Source organism: Oryctolagus cuniculus, chromosome 13 (assembly GCF_964237555.1).
Source record: "Oryctolagus cuniculus chromosome 13, mOryCun1.1, whole genome shotgun sequence".
Lineage (NCBI taxonomy): Eukaryota > Metazoa > Chordata > Mammalia > Lagomorpha > Leporidae > Oryctolagus > Oryctolagus cuniculus.
In genome coordinates, this window is record NC_091444.1 from 103,085,545 (window position 1) to 103,108,925 (window position 23,381).

General features: G+C 38.3%; 1 protein-coding gene and 1 long non-coding RNA gene across 3 annotated transcripts in view; both read right to left on the reverse strand.

Moving 5' to 3' along the window:
- Positions 1-1,428: 1,428 nt before the first annotated feature.
- LOC138845049 (uncharacterized) lies at positions 1,429-7,636 on the reverse strand. The gene is made up of 3 exons (XR_011381739.1): positions 7,499-7,636; positions 4,136-4,165; positions 1,429-1,565 (listed from the first exon to the last, which is right to left on the reverse strand). It is a non-coding gene; the product is annotated as an uncharacterized lncRNA (long non-coding RNA).
- A 2,012-nt stretch (positions 7,637-9,648) lies between these two features.
- YME1L1 (YME1 like 1 ATPase) overlaps positions 9,649-23,381 on the reverse strand; it is a 51,018-nt gene continuing 37,285 nt past the window's right edge. For both annotated transcript variants that reach the window (XM_002717282.5, XM_017347630.3), the window contains 10 exons: positions 23,132-23,284; positions 22,488-22,620; positions 21,271-21,333; positions 19,001-19,113; positions 18,014-18,169; positions 17,042-17,193; positions 15,401-15,527; positions 15,237-15,310; positions 14,581-14,667; positions 9,649-11,633 (listed from right to left, as the gene is read on the reverse strand). In XM_002717282.5, coding sequence (XP_002717328.2) covers positions 11,490-11,633; positions 14,581-14,667; positions 15,237-15,310; positions 15,401-15,527; positions 17,042-17,193; positions 18,014-18,169; positions 19,001-19,113; positions 21,271-21,333; positions 22,488-22,620; positions 23,132-23,284 — 1,202 coding nt within the window. In that variant the 3' untranslated portion in view covers positions 9,649-11,489. The remainder of the gene's footprint in view (positions 11,634-14,580; positions 14,668-15,236; positions 15,311-15,400; positions 15,528-17,041; positions 17,194-18,013; positions 18,170-19,000; positions 19,114-21,270; positions 21,334-22,487; positions 22,621-23,131; positions 23,285-23,381) is intronic.

The following is a 23,381-nucleotide window of genomic DNA, read 5'->3' on the forward strand; positions in this document are numbered from 1 at the left end:
AGTACTTCATAAGGTATGATGTTCTTATCTTCCAAACTGGTAGGCATATTTAGAAACAAATGTGGGCATCCCTTTGTTAGTCAATATCTCTCTCTGTCTCTCTCTCTCTCTCTTTGGTTTAAATTAAAACAGGATGGGGCCATTGTGGAACAGCGGGTTAAGCCATCACTTATGATACCCACATCCCATCTGAGTGCTAGTTAGAGCCCCAGCTGCTCCATTTCTGATTAAAGATTCAATATCTATACTGTATTTCATCAGGTAATTCTGTAATGAACTGTAAAATAACCCAGTTAACTGAATCTTGGTTTTAAATATTCATGTTAGGTATGACCATTTCTGTTAACTACATCAAATGTGGCAACATAAAGACATTAAAGTTATTATTTCCACACTATAAAATAACATTGATCTTTGTCTATAAGAATTAACAATTTTTAACTTAACCTCAAAATTTCATAGATGACACAATGTCTTTACTCAGTGTAAAGCAGTTCTCAGGCTAAACTTTATTTGCTGAAAACAAGGTATGTTTCTAGCTGATATAACAAATATATTTATCGTTTATATATTTTTATAGATTCAGTATTTAGTCAAATATGACTGAATTTTCTTGCAAGTCTGAAAAATATATTTCTTACACTTTCCTGCATTCTCATTTTCATATTGATACAGTCTTTCTTTTATATGATGGCATTGGTTAACTCCTTATTCCTCTCCTTTCACATTAGTTTTTTACTCTTAGAATAAAGTTGTTTTCAGTATCATGAAATTTGCCTTGGATATGGCTTTCAGCATTTTCTTTATTTTCTTCCTTGTTTTGGCATCAGCTGGTTGCTATCAAAGCAATATAATTTCCCTTTGTGGTTGAGATACTCTCTCCTTTAGAGAGTCCTGCTTTTCAAGGTATTTATTCATTTCACCTTGTTGTTTGCAGTTCATTTTTTCCATTTCCTTCATTTGACACTGTGCTAGGCTTAGGTCTCTTTGGACATGTTCCTAAACCAAAGTCTCTTCTCTGAAAGTATCTCTTGTATCATGGTGCTTAGTTCCTAGGCTATAAAATTTCATCTTTAGAAAGTTTGTGACAAAGAACCCCAATATTATCTTTTAGGTTATACCCATCAAACCATCTTATGCTGTAAATAAAACCAGTCATCTCTTTCTCTCTGGAAAGCAAATTCTATGCCTCACCTTGATGTCTGCCTTTGATCACAACTATGTATAGCAGCAATCTAGTATGGATGACTCAACTTCTGATTCCAGTATTTGTTTCATTTTTCATTCTGTAGTTTAGAATTCATCATTGTATTCTCAGCTACCAGATCATGAAGATGTCTACTATACTGGAATATATTTTGTTAATATTTCCTTATTCAATATTATTCTTTTTTGAAATTTACCATATTTTTATTTTATAATTTCAATGTTCTCAAGATGTTTATTTTCCTTTGACTCATTCTGGCTTTTTATTGCATCTGCTTCCCAGCTTAGCATGACAGATTCATCCTGCAACATCTGAGTTTTATACAACAGATATTTTCCATTTTATGGCTTTCAAAAACCTAGGTAAAACAAAAGACACCTTTAGCTAGTCCTCAATAAAATGACATGATGCATTCTGAAAATACAGAACAACTGTTATATTTAAACAATGAAAACATACCAAAAGTAAATATACAAGTGGAAAAAGATCTAAACTTCAAATCTTCTAGAAACAGAAATTTCCAAAATTTAACAAGTTTAATGGAAGATAATGAATCCATGAAAGTAAAAAAGAAACTACAAGATACTTTAAAACAATCTCAGAATTGGACAATGCTTTCTCTGAATTATAGGAAACCAAAAACCAGAATATAAAAGACTAGTAAGCTGGGTAACATTCAAAAGTTAGGTTTACACTCTAATATCTAACTCAGACAGCCATCATATTGTAAGAGCCTTACCTCAGCGTAGTATTTAGACTGATAAAATTTCTAACTATTTTAATTTCCTTTTTCCTCAGAAGAGTTTACTAATAGCTTAGTTTTCCAACCTTTTTAGAGACAGCTATAAGAATTATATTTATTTGTAAATGAAAGCACTTTTATATACATCAGTGAATTCATTTATCACAGTTCTGAAAAAGGAGATGATAAAAATTTAGAAAGCCACAGGATCTCCCCTAGGTCTTCTGACTCTACTTCTAATGCTCTTCCAGCAAACCAGTATTACTTCTGTAGTATAAATATTTATATATACATATATATATATACACACACACATAATAAAGCTTAGGTTTCAAAACACTAATAATACATAAAGTAAAATTTATAGAGCCTTGTTAGAAATAACAAGATTATTTGCTGTTGGGGTAATTTATTTTCCACTTCATAATATTTGAAACTGTGATAAATGTGAATAGGGAAGAGTACACTTTCACTATGAATAAATTACTTATCTATCAACAAAAAAATAGATGCAAAGTAGAATCAACATAACGTGGTCTGTACGTAGACATTCTTCACTCACAATTAATTAATTCCTCTCCAGGACTGGCCTAATCTTCCTTATATCCCTAGTTGTGTCCTATTGTGGTTCTATGGCCACGGATACATGAGATTTGCCATAAAACCTTTGGTGGTGAAAACAAGGTACTGGTTACCACTGCCAATTGTCATATAGAGATAAGCTTTTGGAGTAACCAAGCTTCTAACTCTGGTTATTAACTGTTCTTTGTGGATTGTAATTCAGGGTATCTCAGCTATTTAGTAATTGTTAACTCGTTTCTAAATATATCACTCAATTAGATTACATAATTGCCCATTATTGAGTGAATCATAAGGATAAGGGCAGAAAATTACTAGATGCCAAGACCTGACCTGAACTACTATTCCTTCTCTACTTCCTCAAACTCTGAGCTGCAGCTCTTTGTTAGAACGATGCTTAATCTCCATTTTCAACTCTGATATGGAAGATCAAATCCATTTCTACATGGACACTGATGAGTTATGGATTGAGGCTTAACTAACTTAAATCCAACTAATCTTTTAGATTCAGAGAATTCTGAATGGCTTCCTTGTGAGGCAGAAATTAAAAGTATTTTGAAAACTTGAGATCAAGTACTCATAATTTGCAGTATTTTAATTTTTTTTTGACAGGCAGAGTAGACAGTGAGAGAGAGAGACAGAGGAAAAGGTCTTCCTTTTGCTGTTGGTTCACCCTCCAATGGCCGGCACGCTGCGGACGGCGCACCGTGCTGGTCTGATGGCAGGAGCCAGGTACTTACCCTGGTCTCCCATGGGGTGCAGGGCCCAAATACTTGGGCAATCCTCCACTGCACTCCCTGGCCACAGCAGAGAGCTGGCCTGGAAAAGGGGCAACCGGGACAGAATCCGGCGCCCCGACCGGGACCAGAACCCGGTGTGCCGGGGCCACAAGGCGGAGGATTAGCCTAGTGAGCCACGGCACCGGCCCAATATTTTAATTATTACAGGAAACAGATGACTTGAGGGGCCAACTAAAATTTGGTGCCTCTACCAGGGGTGGGTAACATCTGGTCCAATAGGCTATATAAGCCTGGTGAAATCATTTCATCTAGCAGTGGGAAACAAAATTCAATAAATATTGCAGGCTAATTTTTACATTGATAATTTTGTATGGCCCATGATGACATAAAGATCCAAATGGCTCTTGGCAGAAGAAAGGTTCCCCACCCCTGCACAGGAAAGATAACATGGGACATTCTATAATCTAAGGACCTGCACAAGATAAAAGTGACCTTCGGGGTACAGATCTGGTAGCAAAGAAATAACATCATTTGAAATGCTCTGACAGTTTAGAATAATCTCAACCATATATGTGCTAGCAGAAGATAATCAATGTCAAGGGAAAATTTACCATGGAGATCTAAGCTGAGATATGGACTCCACACAAGGTTTTGAGCATACCAGGGTCAGCTGCCCAATATGTGTGTGGTTAAAGCTAGGAGGCCCAGCTGCCAGAGCAGGTCCTGCTGCACTGGAAGCAAGGGCTGAGCAGCTAAGTGCATGTGTGTGAACTAATGTTCTAACTGTGAAGTCTAAGTAGGGGTAGTCATGAAGACTGAGGGCCCTGGATTAGTAAGGGCATCCTGGTAGCAAAGGTCAATGCTTACCTGAGTGCAGGAGCAGTTTCAATAGCAACTCTGCAGAAACAGAAATGACAGAAGGATTCAAATATCTCCCCACCCCAACACCTAAACCCACAGCCCGCCACCAAATCTGACTTGTGAAACAGGATGGCCTTCCTTGAACTTAAGGCACCCCTTAGGTCAATTCAAGAAGAGTATAGAAGATAGCTCCAAGTGGGGGAAGGGTGTACAAAATTCATTGCTAAACTAGACATTTCAAGACCCAATTGACTAATTAGAAAAATCAAATATGTGGCACTATTTGTGCCCCACGTCTAGGGCTTACACTTGGAATGAAAAGGATAATATTCAGATAACTAATTTCTGAGATAAAGAATCCTGCACTCACTGCTAGTCTAAATAGTCCACCCTTTTGCTTGGTTTATGAGGCTCCAGCTTGGCTCAGCCTAAGTTGTTGAGGCCATTTGGGGAGTGAACCAGTTGGATGGAAGATCTCTTTCTCTGTCTCTTCCCTCTCTCTGTAATTCTGACTTTTAGACAAACAAAATAAATCTTAAAAAAAAAAAAACAAAACAAACAAAAAAAAAAAACACCACAACTTTGTTTGTCCTTGGTTTATCTAAAATTGATAAACACAGGGGAGAGGCTGTAGCATAGAGGGTAAAGTCACCGCCGTGCGAGTCCTGGCAGAGTGGACAGTGAGAGAGAGAGACAGAGAGAAAGGTCTTCCTTTGCCGTTGGTTCACCCTCCAATGGCCGCCGCGGCCGGCGCGCTGCGGCCGGCGCACCGCGCTGATCGGTGGCTGGAGCCAGGAGCCAGGTGCTTTTCCTGGTCTCCTATGGGGTGCAGGGCCCAAGCACCTGGGCCATCCTCCACTGCACTGCCTGGCCACAGCAGAGGGCTGGCCTGGAAGAGGGGCAACCGGGACAGAATCCAGCACCCGACCGGGACTAGAACCCGGTGTGCCGGCGCCGCTAGGCGGAGGATTAGCCTAGTGAGCCGCAGCGCCGGCCCTGCTCCACTTCTGATCCAGCGCTCTGCTGTGGCCTGGGAAAGCAGTAGAAGATGGCCCAAGTGCTTGGGCCCCTGTACCCATGTGGGAGACCCAGAAGCTTCTGGCTCCTAGCTTCGGATTGGCGCAGCTCTGGCCATTGTGGCCATCTGGGGAGTGAACCAGCTGATGGAAGACCTCTCTCTCACTGCCTCGCCTTCTCTGTTAACTCTCACTTTCAAATAAATAAATAAATCTTTAAAATAAACTGATAAACACAGAGCTCATATTTTGAGAAAAATGAATCTTCCTATTGAAGAACACAAAGTTATCTTCCCATTCTGCTTTCCTTCCACGCTGTTCAGTAAAGATCATCCTCACTTATATGTGCACTGATATAAAGCAGATATGGTGGCTACTCAAATATTTTTTCTTCAGTTTTTAAAAACTTATATAAGGTGAACAAATTTCATGTATTTTATATATACAAATTTAGAAGCATAGTAATACTTCCCATCCTGCATCCCTCCTTCCTTTCTTATTCTTTCAATTTTTATAATAATGTACTTTCAGTTTATTTTATAAGCTGATTTTTCCATTTTTTGTCTTCTATTTCTTTAACGTTCTGCAATTTTCATTTTAAAAAAATTTTTTACCTTGTTAAATTTATTCCAATGTATTTTTTTGTAGCTATTGTGAGTGGGACTGATCTTAAAGTTCTTTCTAAGCCATGGCATTGTTTGTGTATACAAAGGCTATTGATTTTTGTGTCAATTTTATATCCTGCAACTTTACTAAACTTTCTTATGAGTTCCAGTTCTCTCTTACTGGAGTCTTTCAGTTCTCCTTATATAGAAAATCATGTCATCTGCAAACAAGGGTAATTTGACTCCCACCCTTCCAATTTGTAACCTGTTGATTTCTTTTTCTTGCTTAATGGCTCTGGCTAAAACTTCCAGAACTATATTGTATAGCAAGGTAAAAGTGGGTATCCTTGTCTGGTTCCAGACCTTAGTGGGAACGCTTCCAACTTTTCCCCATTCTAGGATGTTGTCGTATATTGCCTTGATTCTGTTGAGGCATATTCCTTCTATACCCAATTTGCTTTAAGTTTTTATCATAAAAGGATGTGGTCTTTTATCAAATGTTTTCGCTGCATTATGATAATCATATGGTTTTCATTCTTCAATTTGTTAATGTGATGTATCACGTTTATTTATTGGCATATGCTGAACAATCTTTGAATACCAGGGATAAATTTCACTTGGTCCAGGTGAATGATCTTCTGTTATGTTCTTAGATTCAATTAGCTAGTATTTTGATGAGGATTTTTGCATCTGTGATCATCAGTGATATTGGTCTATAGTTCTTTCTTTGTTGTATCATCTGGTTTTGGAATTAAGGTAATACTGGCTTTGTAGAAGCAGTTTGGGAGGATTCCCTCCCTTTCAATTGTTTTGAATAGTTTGAGAAGATTTGGAATTAGTTCTTTAAAAATCTGGTAGAATTCAGCAGTGAAGCCAAAGAATTATTAGCCCAGATGTTGACATATGCAAATTATTTTTCTCATTATGCACTTTTCTATAATGTACACAGCAAGACAGTTTTTAAAATGCATATATTATGCATGGGAAAGCCACACCGCCACTCATGTGGAGGACCCAGATGGAGTTCCTGGCTCTAGGCTTCCACCTAGCCCAACCCGGCCTACTGTAGCCATTTGGAGAGTGAACTAGTGGATGGAAGAGCTCTCTCTCTCTCCCTCTCTGATCTCGCTCTCTCCCTCTCTACTGCTCTGCCTTTCAAATAAACAAATCTTTTCTTTAAAGAAAATTAAAGATGTATACATTAAAAATAAAATGCTATAAACACACAATTCTGTTATCTAATCCCTTTTCAGTAGTCAGTAAAGTTCTAGGGGGAATTATTAGTCAGTCTTGGTTTTGAGTTTGCTCCTCTGAAAGACCCTCTGTGCCCCAGTGCTCACCCGCTGGTCCCGTCCCGGTGTAGACGGAGCATGCTGGGTCCCAGCACAGTGGGCAAGCCCGCGCTCCTCCCACCTCAGCCGGGGGCCTCACCGGGCAGCCACTCTAACAGGCTCGCAGCGGCTGTTCCCTGTCCGCCTGGTCGCCACCATTCCCATCACTTTCCCAGACCAACACAAACTGCCCTCGAGTCACCTCCCCCACGCGGGACTCGAGACACTCCCTAGACCCTGACCTTGGATGTGGTCCCCGCACCCTGACTTCATCTATGGCGCTTCTTCTCCTGGCTGACGGAGGAGCCCGAATGAGGGACAGACCCTTCGTGGCTGGAGAAACAAACTCGTCCTCACTGCTGAGGCAAGCGGCCTCACAGACACCTCACCTCACCAACGCCTCGCCCCTCAGTTTACCTCTCACAGACTTATCTCCACAGTCCCATTACCGGCGCTGCCGTGGGGCCAACCGCTCTCCTCACAAAGCTCCAGGGATACCTCCCTTCGGCTCCCACAGGCAGTAGCCTAGCGACCCAACTGGCAATGGCGTCTGCGACCCCGGAAGACAGGCGCTGGCGCATGCGCATGAAAACCAGGGTCCCGGAATGCGCAACACGCATGTGCAAGCCAACGGCCAAACCCAACGGCCGTTGGCGTCAAACGGCTGAGGTGTTGGGTGTTTGCGAAGCCGTTGAGGCCACCCTTGCCCAATGAGAGCGGTGGCTTCGAGACCCTTCTCTGCACTCTGCCTGGGCTGCTGGGAGCATTAGGGGAAGGAATGGTGGGCGGGAATTCTACCTCTCAGTAAACAGCACCAGTTAAAGGAACGTGGGCGGAGACACTTGGAAGGCAGGCCTCTGCACGTGGGAAAAGCAGTCTCTGCCCTCAGATGTGTCCCAGAGCAGCAGGAACACCAGGATGGTACCTCGTCCCAGACGAAACTCCCCCAAAAACTCCGTCTCCAGATTTCCTCCACCCTCATTCTGTTTCCCTTCCCCGCTCCTCCGGACCCCAGCAGATCTCCCTGGAAATTTAGCAGCGGTAACACAAGGCAAACCATGGTTTCAGACTGTGGCAGTCTGTCATCCAGTGCCAATTTAAAAAGGGGAAACTACTGTGTATTTTCCATTAGAAGTGAAAAAGCATTTATGCAGGCCTCCTCTTTGGTTTATTTTACTTCCATAGACTCTATTTGAATCCTTAATCCATGCTGCATTTTGGAGAAATAGTGTACTAGTTAACAATTTTTAAAAATGTATTTTATTTGAGGGTCAGAGAGCGAGCAAAGAGCTTGCATCTCTCTGTGGCCTCCCCAAATGTCCTGGAACCAGGAACTCTAGTCTCCCACGTGAGTGCCAGGGACACAACCACTGGACCCATGATCACCGCCTCCCAGAACGGAGACCAGCAGAAGTTGAGCCAGAACTCAAACCCAGAGCGTGCAGGCATCCTAACCCACATCCTAACCACTGGGCCAAACCTACCCAGTTTAAGGCATGTTTTGTGTCTTTAACATTTAGGTTTTTGTTCTTGTGTAAATTGTTACACTGTTCTTTATATATGTATCTTTATATATAATATATATTTTCTGGCTGTTTTCATTATTTTTATTGTGATGGCACACTTTCCCATTTTAATTTTTAAAGGTTATTCTTTTGATACCTGTGAGTTTGTTTTGCAACCAGAATGAAGAATTTTAAGCTACTATTTTGTAACCAGAGAAGAGTTGACAATTTCTAGCAAGCACTTATTGGAAGATGAACTGGACAGTAGCAACTTCACCAGAAAGTTGTGATGCTGAAGATGCACATGAAATAAGATCAAAAGTCAGACAAATGGGCTGTTTTTATTGAAGGGTAAGATAATTACAAAAATGTGTAAATATATATTATAGCTATGTTTTCCTCAAATCCCTTTAGCTGGGTTTGTCAGTAATTAATAAATAGGATTTTTGTTTCCTCTTCATAATTTATCTATCTGTTCCTTTGCTTCACCCACCTAAATCCTTCCCCCCTCCTAATCTACTCACATACCGACTTTGTGATGTCTGTTGTGTTAATTTCCAGAGAAGTTTACTACAAATATTAAGAGCAGAAAACAATCAAGCCACCCACATACCCCTGTTTGCCAAAGCCTTTGCTTATGCAAAAAGGAAAAGCAATAAAGCACAGCAAAAAGCAAAAGCCAGGGCAGATCTGAATGTACTGGCAGGCCCACATACAGATCCAACAGCAGAGGGTGGAGGCCTGAATGGAAGAACTTCAGACAACTGTTGACCAGTCTTTGACGAACTGCTAGCCTATGCAGACACAGCAGCCACCCCTAGAAACCCAGACGTAAAAATAAGAAAAAACAGAAACCTGAGCAGAGACATCAGTGGCTGGGCACAGCAAGTGAAGATAGATTTCACAGGCTTAATGGAGACAAAGTTACTCCTATATACAGAGAAATTTCTGGAAGTTCCTTTATTCTATCAGAATTAAATTTGTATTAGTTTGAAGTAGATTGAGCTAAGATATATATTGTCACCTGTTCAGATGTAACTAATAGCAGAAAATTCAGAGTAATTAAAATGGTACTGAAAAAAGTATTTATTTAAAGCAAAAGGTAGTAAAAACAGAAGAATCTCTTTAGATATGAGAATAAAAATAAATAGTAAAAGGTATAAATTCAACTACATCAATAATATTAAATATGAATGGACACACAACTTAAAAGGCAACAATTACCAGATGGAATAAAACAAAATATCCATCTGATAAAGGGCTTTCCTTAAAATGTAAGATATACAAATGGCAAATAAGCACAGAAGATGGTCAATATTATTCACTACAGAAACATAAATTAAATCCAAGATGATTGCATTAAGGTGAGATTAATTTGGATGAGTGGTGTGAGACCACTTCTTATTGAGTAGAATGACCATCAAAAGGTCATTTAAAAAGGTAGGAAATACTGTAAAAGGGAGAAACTGTAATTCCCCTACATTCCTCATTAGAAAATTTGTACATTCACTTTTAGTACAGTTCATTAAGTTCTTAAAATGTTCACCACAAATCTGCAAGGTAGAATTTTGAGTGATAGAAATGTTCTAAACCTAAATGTGGTGACGACACACAAAAAAAATCTTCAAACTACATACATACAATGGATGAATTTTATAGTGTGTAAATTATATATCAGTAAATCCATAAAAATTTAAGACAGAATAGGGGAGACAGGTTTAGGATTATCAGTGTTTTATATATATATGTGTGACAGGGAGGGAACACAGGCAGTGATAAAAAATGAAGAAAATGAAAACTGGTCAGTTTTGACCAGTGTTATTTTGGGAGTTTCTTCTATTATTCCAGCAACATTTCTATCAGTTTAAAATTAAATCAAAATTTAAGATTAACCAAAAAAGGTAAAGATATCCTGATCCTGTAACAAGCTTCCTCTCTAACTATAACCATCTTCTTCAATGAAGACCATATGCAGCTTAATTTACTAGAAAAGTGTAGGTAGTTTTAATAAAGTCACTTCAAGAATATAATATTGTTGTAAAACCAATACAGTGCACTGTAAAATAATTTTTATAGAGTCAAATAAAAATTATTTAACAACACGTTCATATCCACAAAATTGGGATGAAAAGTAAATACAATGTTGCATTTCTTTTCTAGGATAATTCAGAAGCACACTTTGAAGGGGACTGAGTTTTGGCTTTTCCTTTTGAAAATAAGCATAATTACACAGGTACTCAGAATGAAATCTGTTACTTACTTAACAAAATACTGTTGCTCTGAAATAAACTCCATTAGAGTGACAGTATTGTTAACATGAAAATGCATGCTGCATTTTTAAAGGATTACAATTGCTTAAATTCTGATTGTATCTCTGTATTTCCAATTCCCTACTTAGATTTTTCTTAAAAAAAAAATGTTACATATGGTCAATTTGGAGCATAATTAAGTACCTAATAATGAAATACCCAATGGTACATGGGATTTGCCAGATATCAAACAGTATTATTTCTTTATCAAAGAGAAAAGATACTAACAAGAGATAATGGTAATTTTTCAACAGTTGCAGCCTGCAAATTAAAAATGCTTCCCAGGAGCAAAAGGCACAATTTTTACTCACAACTAGTAACCAGCCATAAAACGATTATTTACTCAACTTAATAACTGATCAACATTTCTCAAGTTGTTTCAATCCTGATTTATTTTTTAAAATATATTTGCTATGGGTGCCTAACTTGCAATAGGTGTCATGAGAAGAACCAAAATTAGATAAATGAGACAAAAGATTGACAAAGTTTTTCACACCCTTGAGTTGTACCAAGTCAAGAAAGGGAGGAAGCATTGCAAAAGGAAACTACTGCAGTGCTACTTGTATTCTTGTGATAAAACCAGCAGCAGGGTTATTATCTCACTTCCAGCTTCTTCCCCTCCAGAACAATTTGAATCTCTTTGGCATCCAAAGTCTCATAGGTCAGTAAAGCTTCTGCTAGATTCTTATGCTCTTTTGCATGAGTTTTCAAGATATGCTTTGCTCGTTCATACGACTCCTGAAATAGAAAAACAGATGTATAAGAAGTGGAAGATGTAGGGGAGGCAAAATCCATAGGCAATAGGACAAGAAATAAGAACTTTATGTATGTTAAGAGATGTGCATTTTTTTGATTTATAAGTACTATTTTTAAATAAACATTTAAAAGCTTGGTAATTTTGTATCAACAACATAAATAGTAAGGAAAAGAGAATAAATATTCTGTGAAGGCAGAGACTTCTTCTGGAACACTTTCTAAACTTTTATATTAAACAGACTTCCCAAAACATTCTTTCAAACTCCTTGAATCAATCAAAACCTGCCTCTTTCCTATAAAGACTGCTTTCCCAAGGTCTCTCAAGTATTGTTTATTCCTCTTAGCCTAGATACTTCTGGGTAAAGAGAGGAGGTCTTTGTTCACATCACCACTTCTAGAACATTACTAACCTACCCTCTTGAGTGAAGCACCATTCCTTTGAAGTAAAAAATAATTTGAAGGACTGCCTTTCCAATACCATTATTGTGCCTTAGGACAAATACTGAATTAGATTCTGCATTCACTCAACTTTGGCACTCAGCTTATTCTTCCTCTCCATTCAAAGACTTGCCTTAATAGGCAACTTCAACATCCAAATAGAGCATATAACCAATGTTTCCACTAAGTTACAGACCCATATATACGTCCAACTTGAAAACTACATTAAGATGCCTTACATTCAATATGTACAAAACGGAATGATCTACCCAATTCCCAGTCCTAACCCAGCCCAGGTTTAGTCCCGAGTTTCTTCAGTGAATGTCATAACTAGATGACTGCAAGAGACAGAAATCTAGAAAACAACTTTGACTACTCTCTCAACCCTCACATCCAAAACATCACAGAGACATACTATCAAATTTTTTAATTAAAAAAAAATAAATTTACTGCAATTGAGAGGCAAAGAGAAAGATACAGAGATCTACAACTGCTTAGGAGCTGGAAATTCAATCCGAGTCTTCTACATGGGTGGCAGGGACCCAACTACTTGAGCCATCCATCATCTGCTGCCTCTCAGGTTGTGCAAGTGGGAACAGAACTGGGACTTGAACACAGGCTCTCAGATATGGGCAGTGGGCACCCCAGCTGGAGTAACTACTGCACCAAATGCTCAAGCCATCAGCTGTCTCTTGAACTTGCCTGCAGTTCTTCATTCATCACACTGAGCCAAGCATCCACTGTGTCATGCCAGATTACTACAAGAACCTCTTATACAGTCCTCTACTTCAATCTACTGGACATAGTAACCAAAGAGACTTTTGTATTTGCTTATTTCTTTTTATATTCTTAGCAAATGTACACTGCTGGGCACAAAGGAAGTAATATTTGCTGAATAAATCTATGTCAGAGGGGCCGGCACTGCAGTGTAGTAGGTTAAGCCTCCGCCTGCAGCGCTGGTATCCCAAACGGGCACTGGCCCCGGGAGCTCCACCTTCTGATCCAGCTCTCTACTTAGGGCCTGAGAAAACATTAAAAGATGGCCCAGGTGCTTGGGACCCTGCATCCACATGGGAGGCCTGGAAGAAGCTCCTGACTCCTGGTTTCAGATCAGCTCAGCTCCAGCCATTGCTGCCATTTGGAGAGTGGACCAACAGAAGGAAGACCTTTCTGTCTCTCCCTCTCCTTGTCTGTAACTGTACTTGTCAAATAAAATCTTGAAAAGATCTGTATAAGAGTAGGGGAAAAATATGAGTCACAAGACTCAATAAACAATATCTACTATTCATTTTCTATGGTTGTATAGCTAAAGGAGAAATGACAAGGCAGGTGCTGTGGCATCACAGGTTAAGCTACTGCTTGGGATGTCCACATCCCCTATCAGACTGCTGATTTGAGTCCCAGCTACTTCGCTTCTGATCTAGCTTCCTACTAATGCATCCTGGAAGACAGCAGGAGAGGGCTTAAGTGCTTGGGCCCCTGCCACCAATGGAGTTTAGCCTGGCCCAGCCCAGGGCATTTAGGGAATGAACCAGCACATGGAAGATAGTTTCCACCTGCCTTTCATTTAGATGAATAAACAAATGCTTATTATAAAAGATAAACATTAAAGGGGCCAGCACTGTGGTGTAGTGGGTAAAGTGGAGGCATCACATATGGGTGCCTGGCTGCTCCACTTCCAATCCAGCTCTCTGCTATGGCCTAGGAAAGCAGTAGAAGATGGCCCAAGTCCTTTGGCCCCTGTACCCATGTGGGAGACCTGGAGTAAGATCCTGTCTCCTGACTTCAGACTGGTACCACTCTGGCTATTGCGGCCAATTGGGGAATGAACCAGCAGATGGAAGATCTCAATCTCTCTCTCTCTCTCTCTCTGCCTCTCTGTAACTCTTTCAAATAAAATAAATCTTGGAAAAAAAAAGATAAACATTAAAAACCAAAATATCCTTATATGTTAGTCAAAAACATCAAGTAGAATTACATTTTTAAAACCACCAAGATCCAGTTCCTGACCAGAGGTATAACATATGTCGATCATGATTGCAATGATACATCTATTATCTTATAGAATGAGATTTCTAGTGAACAAAGATGCTTTAGTTGTCACTTTTTTTGTTGTTTTTCTTGCAAGGAAGAGGAACAGGGAGAGAGTACACACATGGGTGAGCAGGCTGCTATCCTCTAGCTCACTCTCCCAATGCCTACAATGGCTGTCACTGTGATTAGGGCTGGGACTCTGACGGGATAAAGCCAATAACAGCAACCAGGACTGCAAACACAATCCTCATCTAGTGGATGGCAGAAACCAACTACCTGAGCCATCACTGGTGCTTTCCAGGGTCTGCATTAGTGGGAAGCTGGAATCAGGAGTCAGACCAGGGAATTGAACCCACGCACTTCAGTGTAGGGCCTGGAATCTTAAACACTGGGCTAAACACCTGCTCCTTTAGGCACATTATGTCAATCAATGAGCACAGAAAAATATGATCATTACCCTTAGAAGGATTCTTATTTCTTGTTCGATGGCAGATTGAGTTTCAGGACTCAGTTTCCCTGTATCACTATAAGTCATAACTCCAAGCTAAAAGCAAAGAGAAAAAAGTAGTTGAACAGAAAAATCCATAAATATCAAGAAATTTAACAGAAACTACTTTCCTATAGATCAGGACAAAAATATGGGGGCAAGAAAAATATACAAATGCTCTTGAAAGAACAGAAATTTCATCATTCTTATGAAATTATGAAGATTAGAACAAAAGAGAAAATTTTAAATCATTTTAATTCTGGTTCTGAGTATTTTCTTAAAAAACCTTGCCAGCTATTCCAAAGCCAGACATGCACAATTCAGAATACAAAAGTGCTTCAAGGAGTCACAGGATAATGTGGAAATATAAAAACATGGAAAAGGTAAAGAAGGAAGCTCAGAAAGCAGGCTTATTTATATCATATCAAAAGGCTCAAGAATTTATGTTGTGTAATCACTTCATTAACTCATGAAGTAATAGTTTCTGAGTAGCTAAGAAAACAACATTCAGATTTAAGTATTTAGAATGAAATGGGGAAAGGAAATGCTATCAATTTATAGTCAGAACGTTAAAGTCACACATGACACATCATTTGATATATGAAAAGGATTAAAATAATGAATACCTTTTCGCTCATCCCAAATTTGGTGACCATCCGTTTAGCTATCTTAGTTGCATTATCAAAATCACTGGAAGCACCTAAAATATAAAAAGCACAGAACTCAAATTTTAAAAATATCTCCAAACCAACAAACACAATTTGAACTAAAGACATTTTTTAATACAAACCTGTTGTTATATGGTCAGTTCCAAATATAAGCTCCTCTGCCACTCTCCCTCCCATACTGACATCCATTTGTGCAAGCAACTGGGCTCTTGTTTCATTCCACCTGTCATTCTCAGGCAACAGTGACACCTGAACAATTGAAAAATACTTCAGTTGTAACTAAAAACATTCTCATACAGTTCTGTAACTAAAGACATCCTGATACAGTTCTGAAATAGTTCTACAAAAAAACAGAATTATCATCTAGCTCTCACTATAGTGTTTTAACCCTATCATACTGAAGGCTGAAAGATATTTAATAGTCATGGTAATCAGGTGATTGATGACAAATCCAGCAATTTAGAAAGGAAAGAGTCTTTAAAAAACAAATGGACAACAAAAGGTGGGGTTGGAAGCGCCGTGGTATAGTGGTTAAAGCTGCTGCCTGTAGTGCCGGCCTCCCATATGGGTGCAGGTTTGAGTTTCAGCTGCTCCGCTTCCAATCTAGCTCTCTGCTATGGCTGGGGAAAGCAGCGGAGGATGGCCCAACTCCTTGGGCCCCTGCACCTGTGTGGGAAACCTAGAAGAAACTCCTGGCTTCGGATCAGTGCAGCACCGGCCGTTGAGGCCACGTGCGGAGTCAACCAGCAGAAGACCTCTCTCTCTCTCTGCCTCTCTTTAACTCTGCCTTTCAAATAAAATAAATAATTAAAAAAAAAAAAAAAAAGCAAGTGCACATTTCATGAAGAATAGGTGGGTAATGCTGGAATAGGACTGTTTTTTCCCCAGCTGCATAAAAATGCTTAAAATACCATATATTGGAAAGACAAGATGAAAACTTGTACTAAATGAGAGAATCTTAGAAAACTATGGAACCAGTACTCATTTTGGCAGCACATATACTAAAACTGGAAAACTATGGAATCAGTCACTACAACATAGAATTTCTCTTTATGGGTAGTAATATAATTAGGCATTTAAATTTCATAATACATATAATATCTGAAATACCTAAATATTCTTTATCAGAAAAATTTCACAAGTGTCTGATTTAAAAATGGCTCAGAAGCAAAAACAAGAAAAGTATCCTAAAGCTTAGGAAAGGGGAGCCAGCACTGTGGCATTGAGGGCTAAGACTCTGCCTGCATGCCAGCTTGAGTCTTGGCTGCTCTTCTTCTGATCCAACTCTCTGCTGTGGCCTGGGAAAGCAGTAGAAAATGGCTGCATCCACACAGGAGACCAGGAGGAAGCTCCTGCCTCCTGGCTTCGGATCAGCTTAGCTCTGGCTACTGCAGCCATTTGGGGAGCAAACCAGTGGATGGAAGAACTTTCTGTCTCTTCCTTTCTTTGTTTGTAACTACTTCTCAAAGAAATAAAACTTTAAAAAAAAAGCCACTTGGGATGCCCATATCCCACACTGGAATGCTTGGTTCAAGTCCAGGCTACTCGGCTTCCAATCCAGCTTACTGCTAATGGCTCAAGTGTTTGGGTCTCTGCCACACACATGGGAGACTCAAACTGAGATCTGGGTTCCTGGCTTTGGCCTGGTCTAGCCCTGGCTGTTGCAAGCATTTCAGGAATGAACAGCAAATAGAACTCTCTCTCAAATAAATATTAACAAATAAAAATTTATAAAAGCAGAGAAAAAACTTAGAGAAATTTACATGTCCCAGTGTTGGCCCTCGTGGCATGATTGTAGCCTTGTTGATAGGCATCGCGTCTTTTGTGTAATATGCAATGATAGCATGACCTGATTCGTGATATGCTGTGATCGTTTTGTTTTTGTTGTCAATTTCCACACTTCTTCGTTCAGGCCCTAAGATAAAAGTTTAAGTAAAATATGCTATTAGGAAGGTGTCAATAAATACCATTCTCTTTTGCCAAATATCTGGTATGGGATTAACATAAAAAAAGAAGGAACAAAAAACTAATCTCCTTAAAAGTCATTCTTAAAGTAACATAATGTTTGCAAGAAATGAGAATTCACTCTATAACACATAAAAACTGTAATAATCTCTAAGTTGCCAAACCAAAACTGCCAACTTAATCCTTTTATCAAAAAGGGAAAGCTTAATTCTATTTCTAGAAAATAATTTCCAATTTAATAATAATGTCATCACTAATATTTATAAGCCAAACCTAGAATTAAAATTGAACACAAAATAAATAAAACGTGCTTTTCATCAACTCCGTAAAAGAGGAATCGCATGAATGTTCTACCGCCACCACCAGAGTAATCAAACTTTAGGACAAGTTTAGTAGTATGCCAAATTTTGTTGCTATTTCACATATATATATTTTTCATGCTCCTCTAAACTTATCTTTACAGTAACAAAAACATCTTCTAAGAAAAAGAAAAAATACTAATGAATGTATTACATATAAACTTGAGTTCTATATCACTGAAAATATGGATATTGTCAAGAATATGTTGCATTGGCATTTGGCTCTTAAATTAGGAACTTGTACACTTAATTAACTGCAAATCTTGAATACCTAGATATTCAAGTTTTAAAGTAAGGTTATATTAATCACAGCCACAGGCTTTAGTTGTCTGAATACATTATTTCCAAAAAGAAAATTTATTCTCTAACACATGAAAAGTATAAAACAGATAGAACATAAAGAGAACCTACCCATCAGAATTTTATCTTTGGAAAATTCTAGTTCCTTCATGGTAACCATTTCTTTTCCATCAACAGCTGCCTTTAAAGCAGCCTGGTTCACAAGATTCTCCAGCTCTGCTCCAGAAAAACCAACAGTACCTCGAGCTATGATTTCTGGATCAACAGCTATGTAAAAACAGAACATAGTACTAAAGTCCAAAACAGCTATAAGGAAGGTCTTCACAAAGATTCACATTCCAAATGAAGAGGGAAAAAAAAAGCATTGATTATTCTAGACTATAATTTAATATATTTATCTAAAAACTCAAATTTAAATTTAAATTTACCAGAATTCTTAGAGAAAGTGCTAAAACATGCCACTGGAACTGGCATTGGGACAAATCACAAAAATTTTTAAATTTGAAAAAACTGTGAAAAACAAAGAAAGTAGTTATTTGATATGAATTAGAAATTTCAAATATGACCTATATTCTTACTAGCGTAACCATTAACAGAAAAGTAATACTCAAGACAACATTCAGTTCCCTGAAATTCATCTTCCAATACTTTGGACACAAGAGCTCCTATAGGAAACAAATGTAGCTTTGTGAACTGATTCAGTTATCTTTGAAAATACGCAGCTTCAGTAGCTTTATTAACTACTCAAGTTGGGACATAAGAGTTCCATGTATTTTGCTTTAGAGTTTGCTTTCCTCCCTTTTGATTTCAAACTGACGTTAAATTATTGTTTCTGGAGCTTTTTCTGTTACTTTGCATTTTCCATTCATCTATATAAAATCTATAAATACATTCATCTTCAAATATTACACATGAATAAAGAAAACCTTCTTGGACTCAGAATTCAAAATGATAGATTCTCCTGGATATGCAATAGTTATATAAAGAAAAAGACACATAAATGAATTGGTCTTTCAAGACATTTACTAAATGAATACTATAGTAGATGGATCTATTACCAATAGAGATACAATATTTGTATTACAGAATTACACTTACACTGATCAAACTTGATCTTATTGAGATACCATTTCAAAATTTCTGTTCGACCTTTCACATCTGGCCTTGGAACTGTAACTTGCATGTCAAAACGACCAGGACGTATTAAGGCACTGGAAGAAGAATGCAGAAGGAAAATATGTATTAATAAGCTGACTATGCAAAAGTTGAAATTAACCAGGACTGACACAGAAAACATTTGATGGGAAGACAATGGCAGTCATAGATTAGATTGGAGTTTTAAACATAAATGTTGAGATGGTTTATTTTAAAACATGGCTTCAATAACAGTCTCCAAAACCAGAGGGTATAAGAAAGATCCATTTAGATATATGAGTGTGCACTTAGGTAGCATACACTCACAGAAAACAAAGCATGCAAGCAAATAAAGTCAACCAAGGAACAAGCAACATCAGACTGCCAGAAGAACAACATACCCATCTCAATATTTAATTATAAGCTAAAACTAATTTTAACAATGCACTAAATTTTACTTTTTTTTTAACTTTTATTTAATGAATATAAATTTCCAAAGTACAGCTTATGGATTACAATGGCTTTCCCCCCCATATAACTTCCCTCCCACCCACAACCCTCCCATTTCCCGCTCCCTCTCCCCTTCCATTCACATCAAGATTCATTTTCAATTCTCTTTATATACAGAAGATAAGTTTAGCATATATTAAGTAAAGATTTCAACAGTTTGCACCCACATAGAAACACAAAGTGAAAAATACTGTTTAAGTACTAGTTATAGCATTAAATCACAATGTACAGCACATTAAGGACAGAGATCCTACATGAGGAGTAAGTGCACAGTGACTCCTGTTGTTGACTTAACAAATAGACACTCTTGTTGTTTATGGCATCAGTAATCACCCGAGGCACTTGTCATGAGCTGCCAAGGCTATAGAAGCCTTTTGAGTTCACCGACTCTTATCATACTTAGACAAGGTCGTAGTCAGAGTGGAAGTTCTCTCCTCCCTTCAGAGAAAGGTACCTCCTTCTTTGATGACCTGTTCTTTCCACTGGGATCTCACAGAGATCTTTCATTTAGGTCTTTTTTTTTTTTTTTTTTCCCAGAGTGTCTTGGCTTTCCATGCCTGAAATACTCTCATGGGCTTTTCAGCTGGATCCGCATGCCTTAAGGGCTAATTCTGAGGCCAGAGTGCTGTTTAGGACATCTGCCATTCTATGAGTCTGCTGTGTATCCCACTTCCCATGTTGGATTGTTCTCTCCCTTTTTTATTCTATCGGTTAGTATTTTCAGACACTAGTCTTGTTTATGTGATCCCTTTGATTCTTAGTCCTATCATTATGATCAACTGTGAAAAGAAATTGATCACTTGAACTAGTGAGATGGCATTGGTACATGCCACCTTGATGGGACTGAATTAGAATCCCCTGGTATGTTTCTAATTCTGTCGCTTGGGGCAAGTCAGCTTGAGCATGTCCCAAATTGTACATCTGTTCCCTCTCTTATTCCCACTCTCATATTTAACAGGGATCACTTAAATTTTACTTTTAAAATGTTCTCCACCTAAAAATTTTGGTGATATATATATATCACCAAAAATATATATATATATATAATATATATATATAATATTTTAACAGCTTTATAGAGATTTAGTTCACATGATGCAGATTTTTAACTGGAGCATTTTCTAATATATTCAGAGATGGGGCTGGCACTTTGGCATAGAAGGCTAAGCCTCTGCCGGCAGTGCTGGCATCCCATGTGGGTACCAGCTCAAGTCCCAGTTGCTCCAGTTCTGATCCAACTCTCTGCTAATGCACCTGGGAAAGCAGCAGAGGATGGCCCAAGTACCTGGGCCCCTGTACCATGTGGGAGGCCCAGAAGAAGCTCCTGGCTCCAGCCTGGCCCAACCCCAGCTGTTGTGGCCATTTGGGGAGTAAACCAGGGAGCAGAAGATCTCTCTTTCCTTCTCCGTATCTCTGCCGTTCAAATAAGAAAATCAATCTTAAAAAAAAAAATACATTCAGAGATGTGCAAACATCACCTTAATCTAATTTTAGAATATTCTTATCCTCACAAAAAGAAATTCAATACTTTTTGTTAGTCACTTCACATTCTCCCTAGCCTCTGGCAATCAGTAATTTGTCTTTGTGGATTTGATTGCCTTAGACATTGCCCATAAGTAGATTTATGTGAAATCATACAATGTGATTTTTTCTGATGGACTTCTTTACTTTACATGATGTAGCAAAAAAACAGTACTTGGCAAAAATTTTCTCTTAATACTTACTTATCTAATGCCTCTGGGAAGTTTGTAGCTCCTATGATGATAACCCCTTCATTGGGTTTAAAACTATTTAGGGAAAAAGAGAAGCTCTTCACTGAAAATTGAAGTGTAGCACACATAGTTACATAACAATAATCTATAGAAATCTGTTTATAATTAATCTGAATAATAGCCAAGGAAACAGATAAATCACTGATTATCTGTGATAATCACCTTCACAATCTCTTGATCTGTTTAGGAAAAACCAACTTGATAAAAAGCTTGGATGTTAGATTAAGTTTTTAAAAAGTATTTTCAATTTTACAAAGTGAAATTATTTGCTCCTAGAATCCTATTTGGTTCCAAAATATCTTATATTGACTTTACAGTAATACTTCACTCAAAGTGATCTCTTATTTTTGTTACAAGCTGATGTCAGTTGGCTGGCGCTGCGGCTCACTTCGCTAATCCTCCACCTGCGGCACTAGCACGCCAGGTTCTAGTCCCGGTGGCTCCTCTTCCAGGCCAGCTCTCTGCTGTGGCCCGGGAGGGCAGTGGAGGGTGGCCCAAGTGCTTGGGCCCTGCACCCGCATGGGAGACCAGGAGGAAGCACCTGGCTCCTGGCTTCGGATCGGTGCAGTGTGCCGGCCGCGGTGGTCATTTGTGGGGTGAACCAACGGCAAAAGACCTTTCTCTCTGTCTCTCTCTCTCACTGTCTAACTCTGCCTGTCAAAAAAACAAAAACAAAAAACAACAAAAACACACACATACACACACACAAAAAGTTGATGTCAGCTTTAAATCTATCACAATACTCAAAACCTGACTATTCATATACCATGTAGGGACCAGCATATTCCTATTTCTTTAAGTAAATTACTAATTTCAGCTTAAACCATTGCTTTACTCTTGTAAGTATAATAACTAAAGAAGCTATAAATATCACAAATTAAAAAGCTGAGTGATACATCAAATATCCAATTAGTAAATGGTAGCAATACAACACTGAGAGAAAAGGTTGCCTTGACTGTTTGCATAAGAGACTACTCTGTTGCTCGTACACATCAAGTTCTCCTACTTCGAGATGTTATCAAACGCTTTATAGGAATGATTTGTACAAGATCAAGTGTACATGTAACAAATGCTGGGAGGCATCTGTTATTACAAACAATTTTTAAAATTTTTAAAAATATTTTTAAAATGTATCATCATATTCCACAGATATAGAAATATACATTTACCCATCCATTTCAGCAAGAAGCTGATTTATAGTCTGCCTTGAGTATGGATGCATTGGAGATTCAATTCTCTTCCCACCAACAGAATCTAATTCATCGATAAATATAACACAAGGAGCATTTGCTTTTGCTTCCCCTAAGAAAATGGGAAAGATGGCAAGAAATCAACGTTTTCAAACAAAATCATAGAAATACTGAAAATGTGTAAGACTGTCAAAAGCAAAAAATAAAAAAATATGTCCTGATTTAAAGATCAGCCCGGATGCAGGAGAAATAATATCAAAGAAAATGATATAAGATATAAATAATTGGGCATTTATTCTCCCTAGCTATAACAAATAAATATAAATAATCAAATTTGAACATAATTACTCTTTAATTATATAACACAGACTTGATGAATACAATGACAAAAATGAAGAACTTTTCGGCAGCCTTCAATTCCTCTTGCACTTCCACTAGCTCTTCTCCTGACTGCATTTGGAAAAAGAATATTTTAAGTCATACATTAAATCACCTGAAATCACAACACCACAATGGCCCTTCCAGCTGACTATCACAAGCAATTGGCAAAGCTGGAGTAGAAAACAGTCTTCGCCTAAAATTGATGAAATTTAGTATTGTACGAAAGATACATCAAAACTTACTAAAAAGGTTTCTGATACGGCTAGCTCCAACACCCACAAACATTTCATCAAATTCTGATCCAGAAGCATAATAAAAAGGAACATCAGCTTCTCCTGCCACAGCTCGGGCAAGAAGTGTCTTTCCTGTCCCCGGTGGTCCAACTAAAAGAATTCCTAAAAGAAGTAAACAAGAAAAATTCAAGTTTTGGCTAAAAAATATCACTTGCTTTGAATCTAATAAAATAGTTATTTATATAATTTTGAGGCTGAA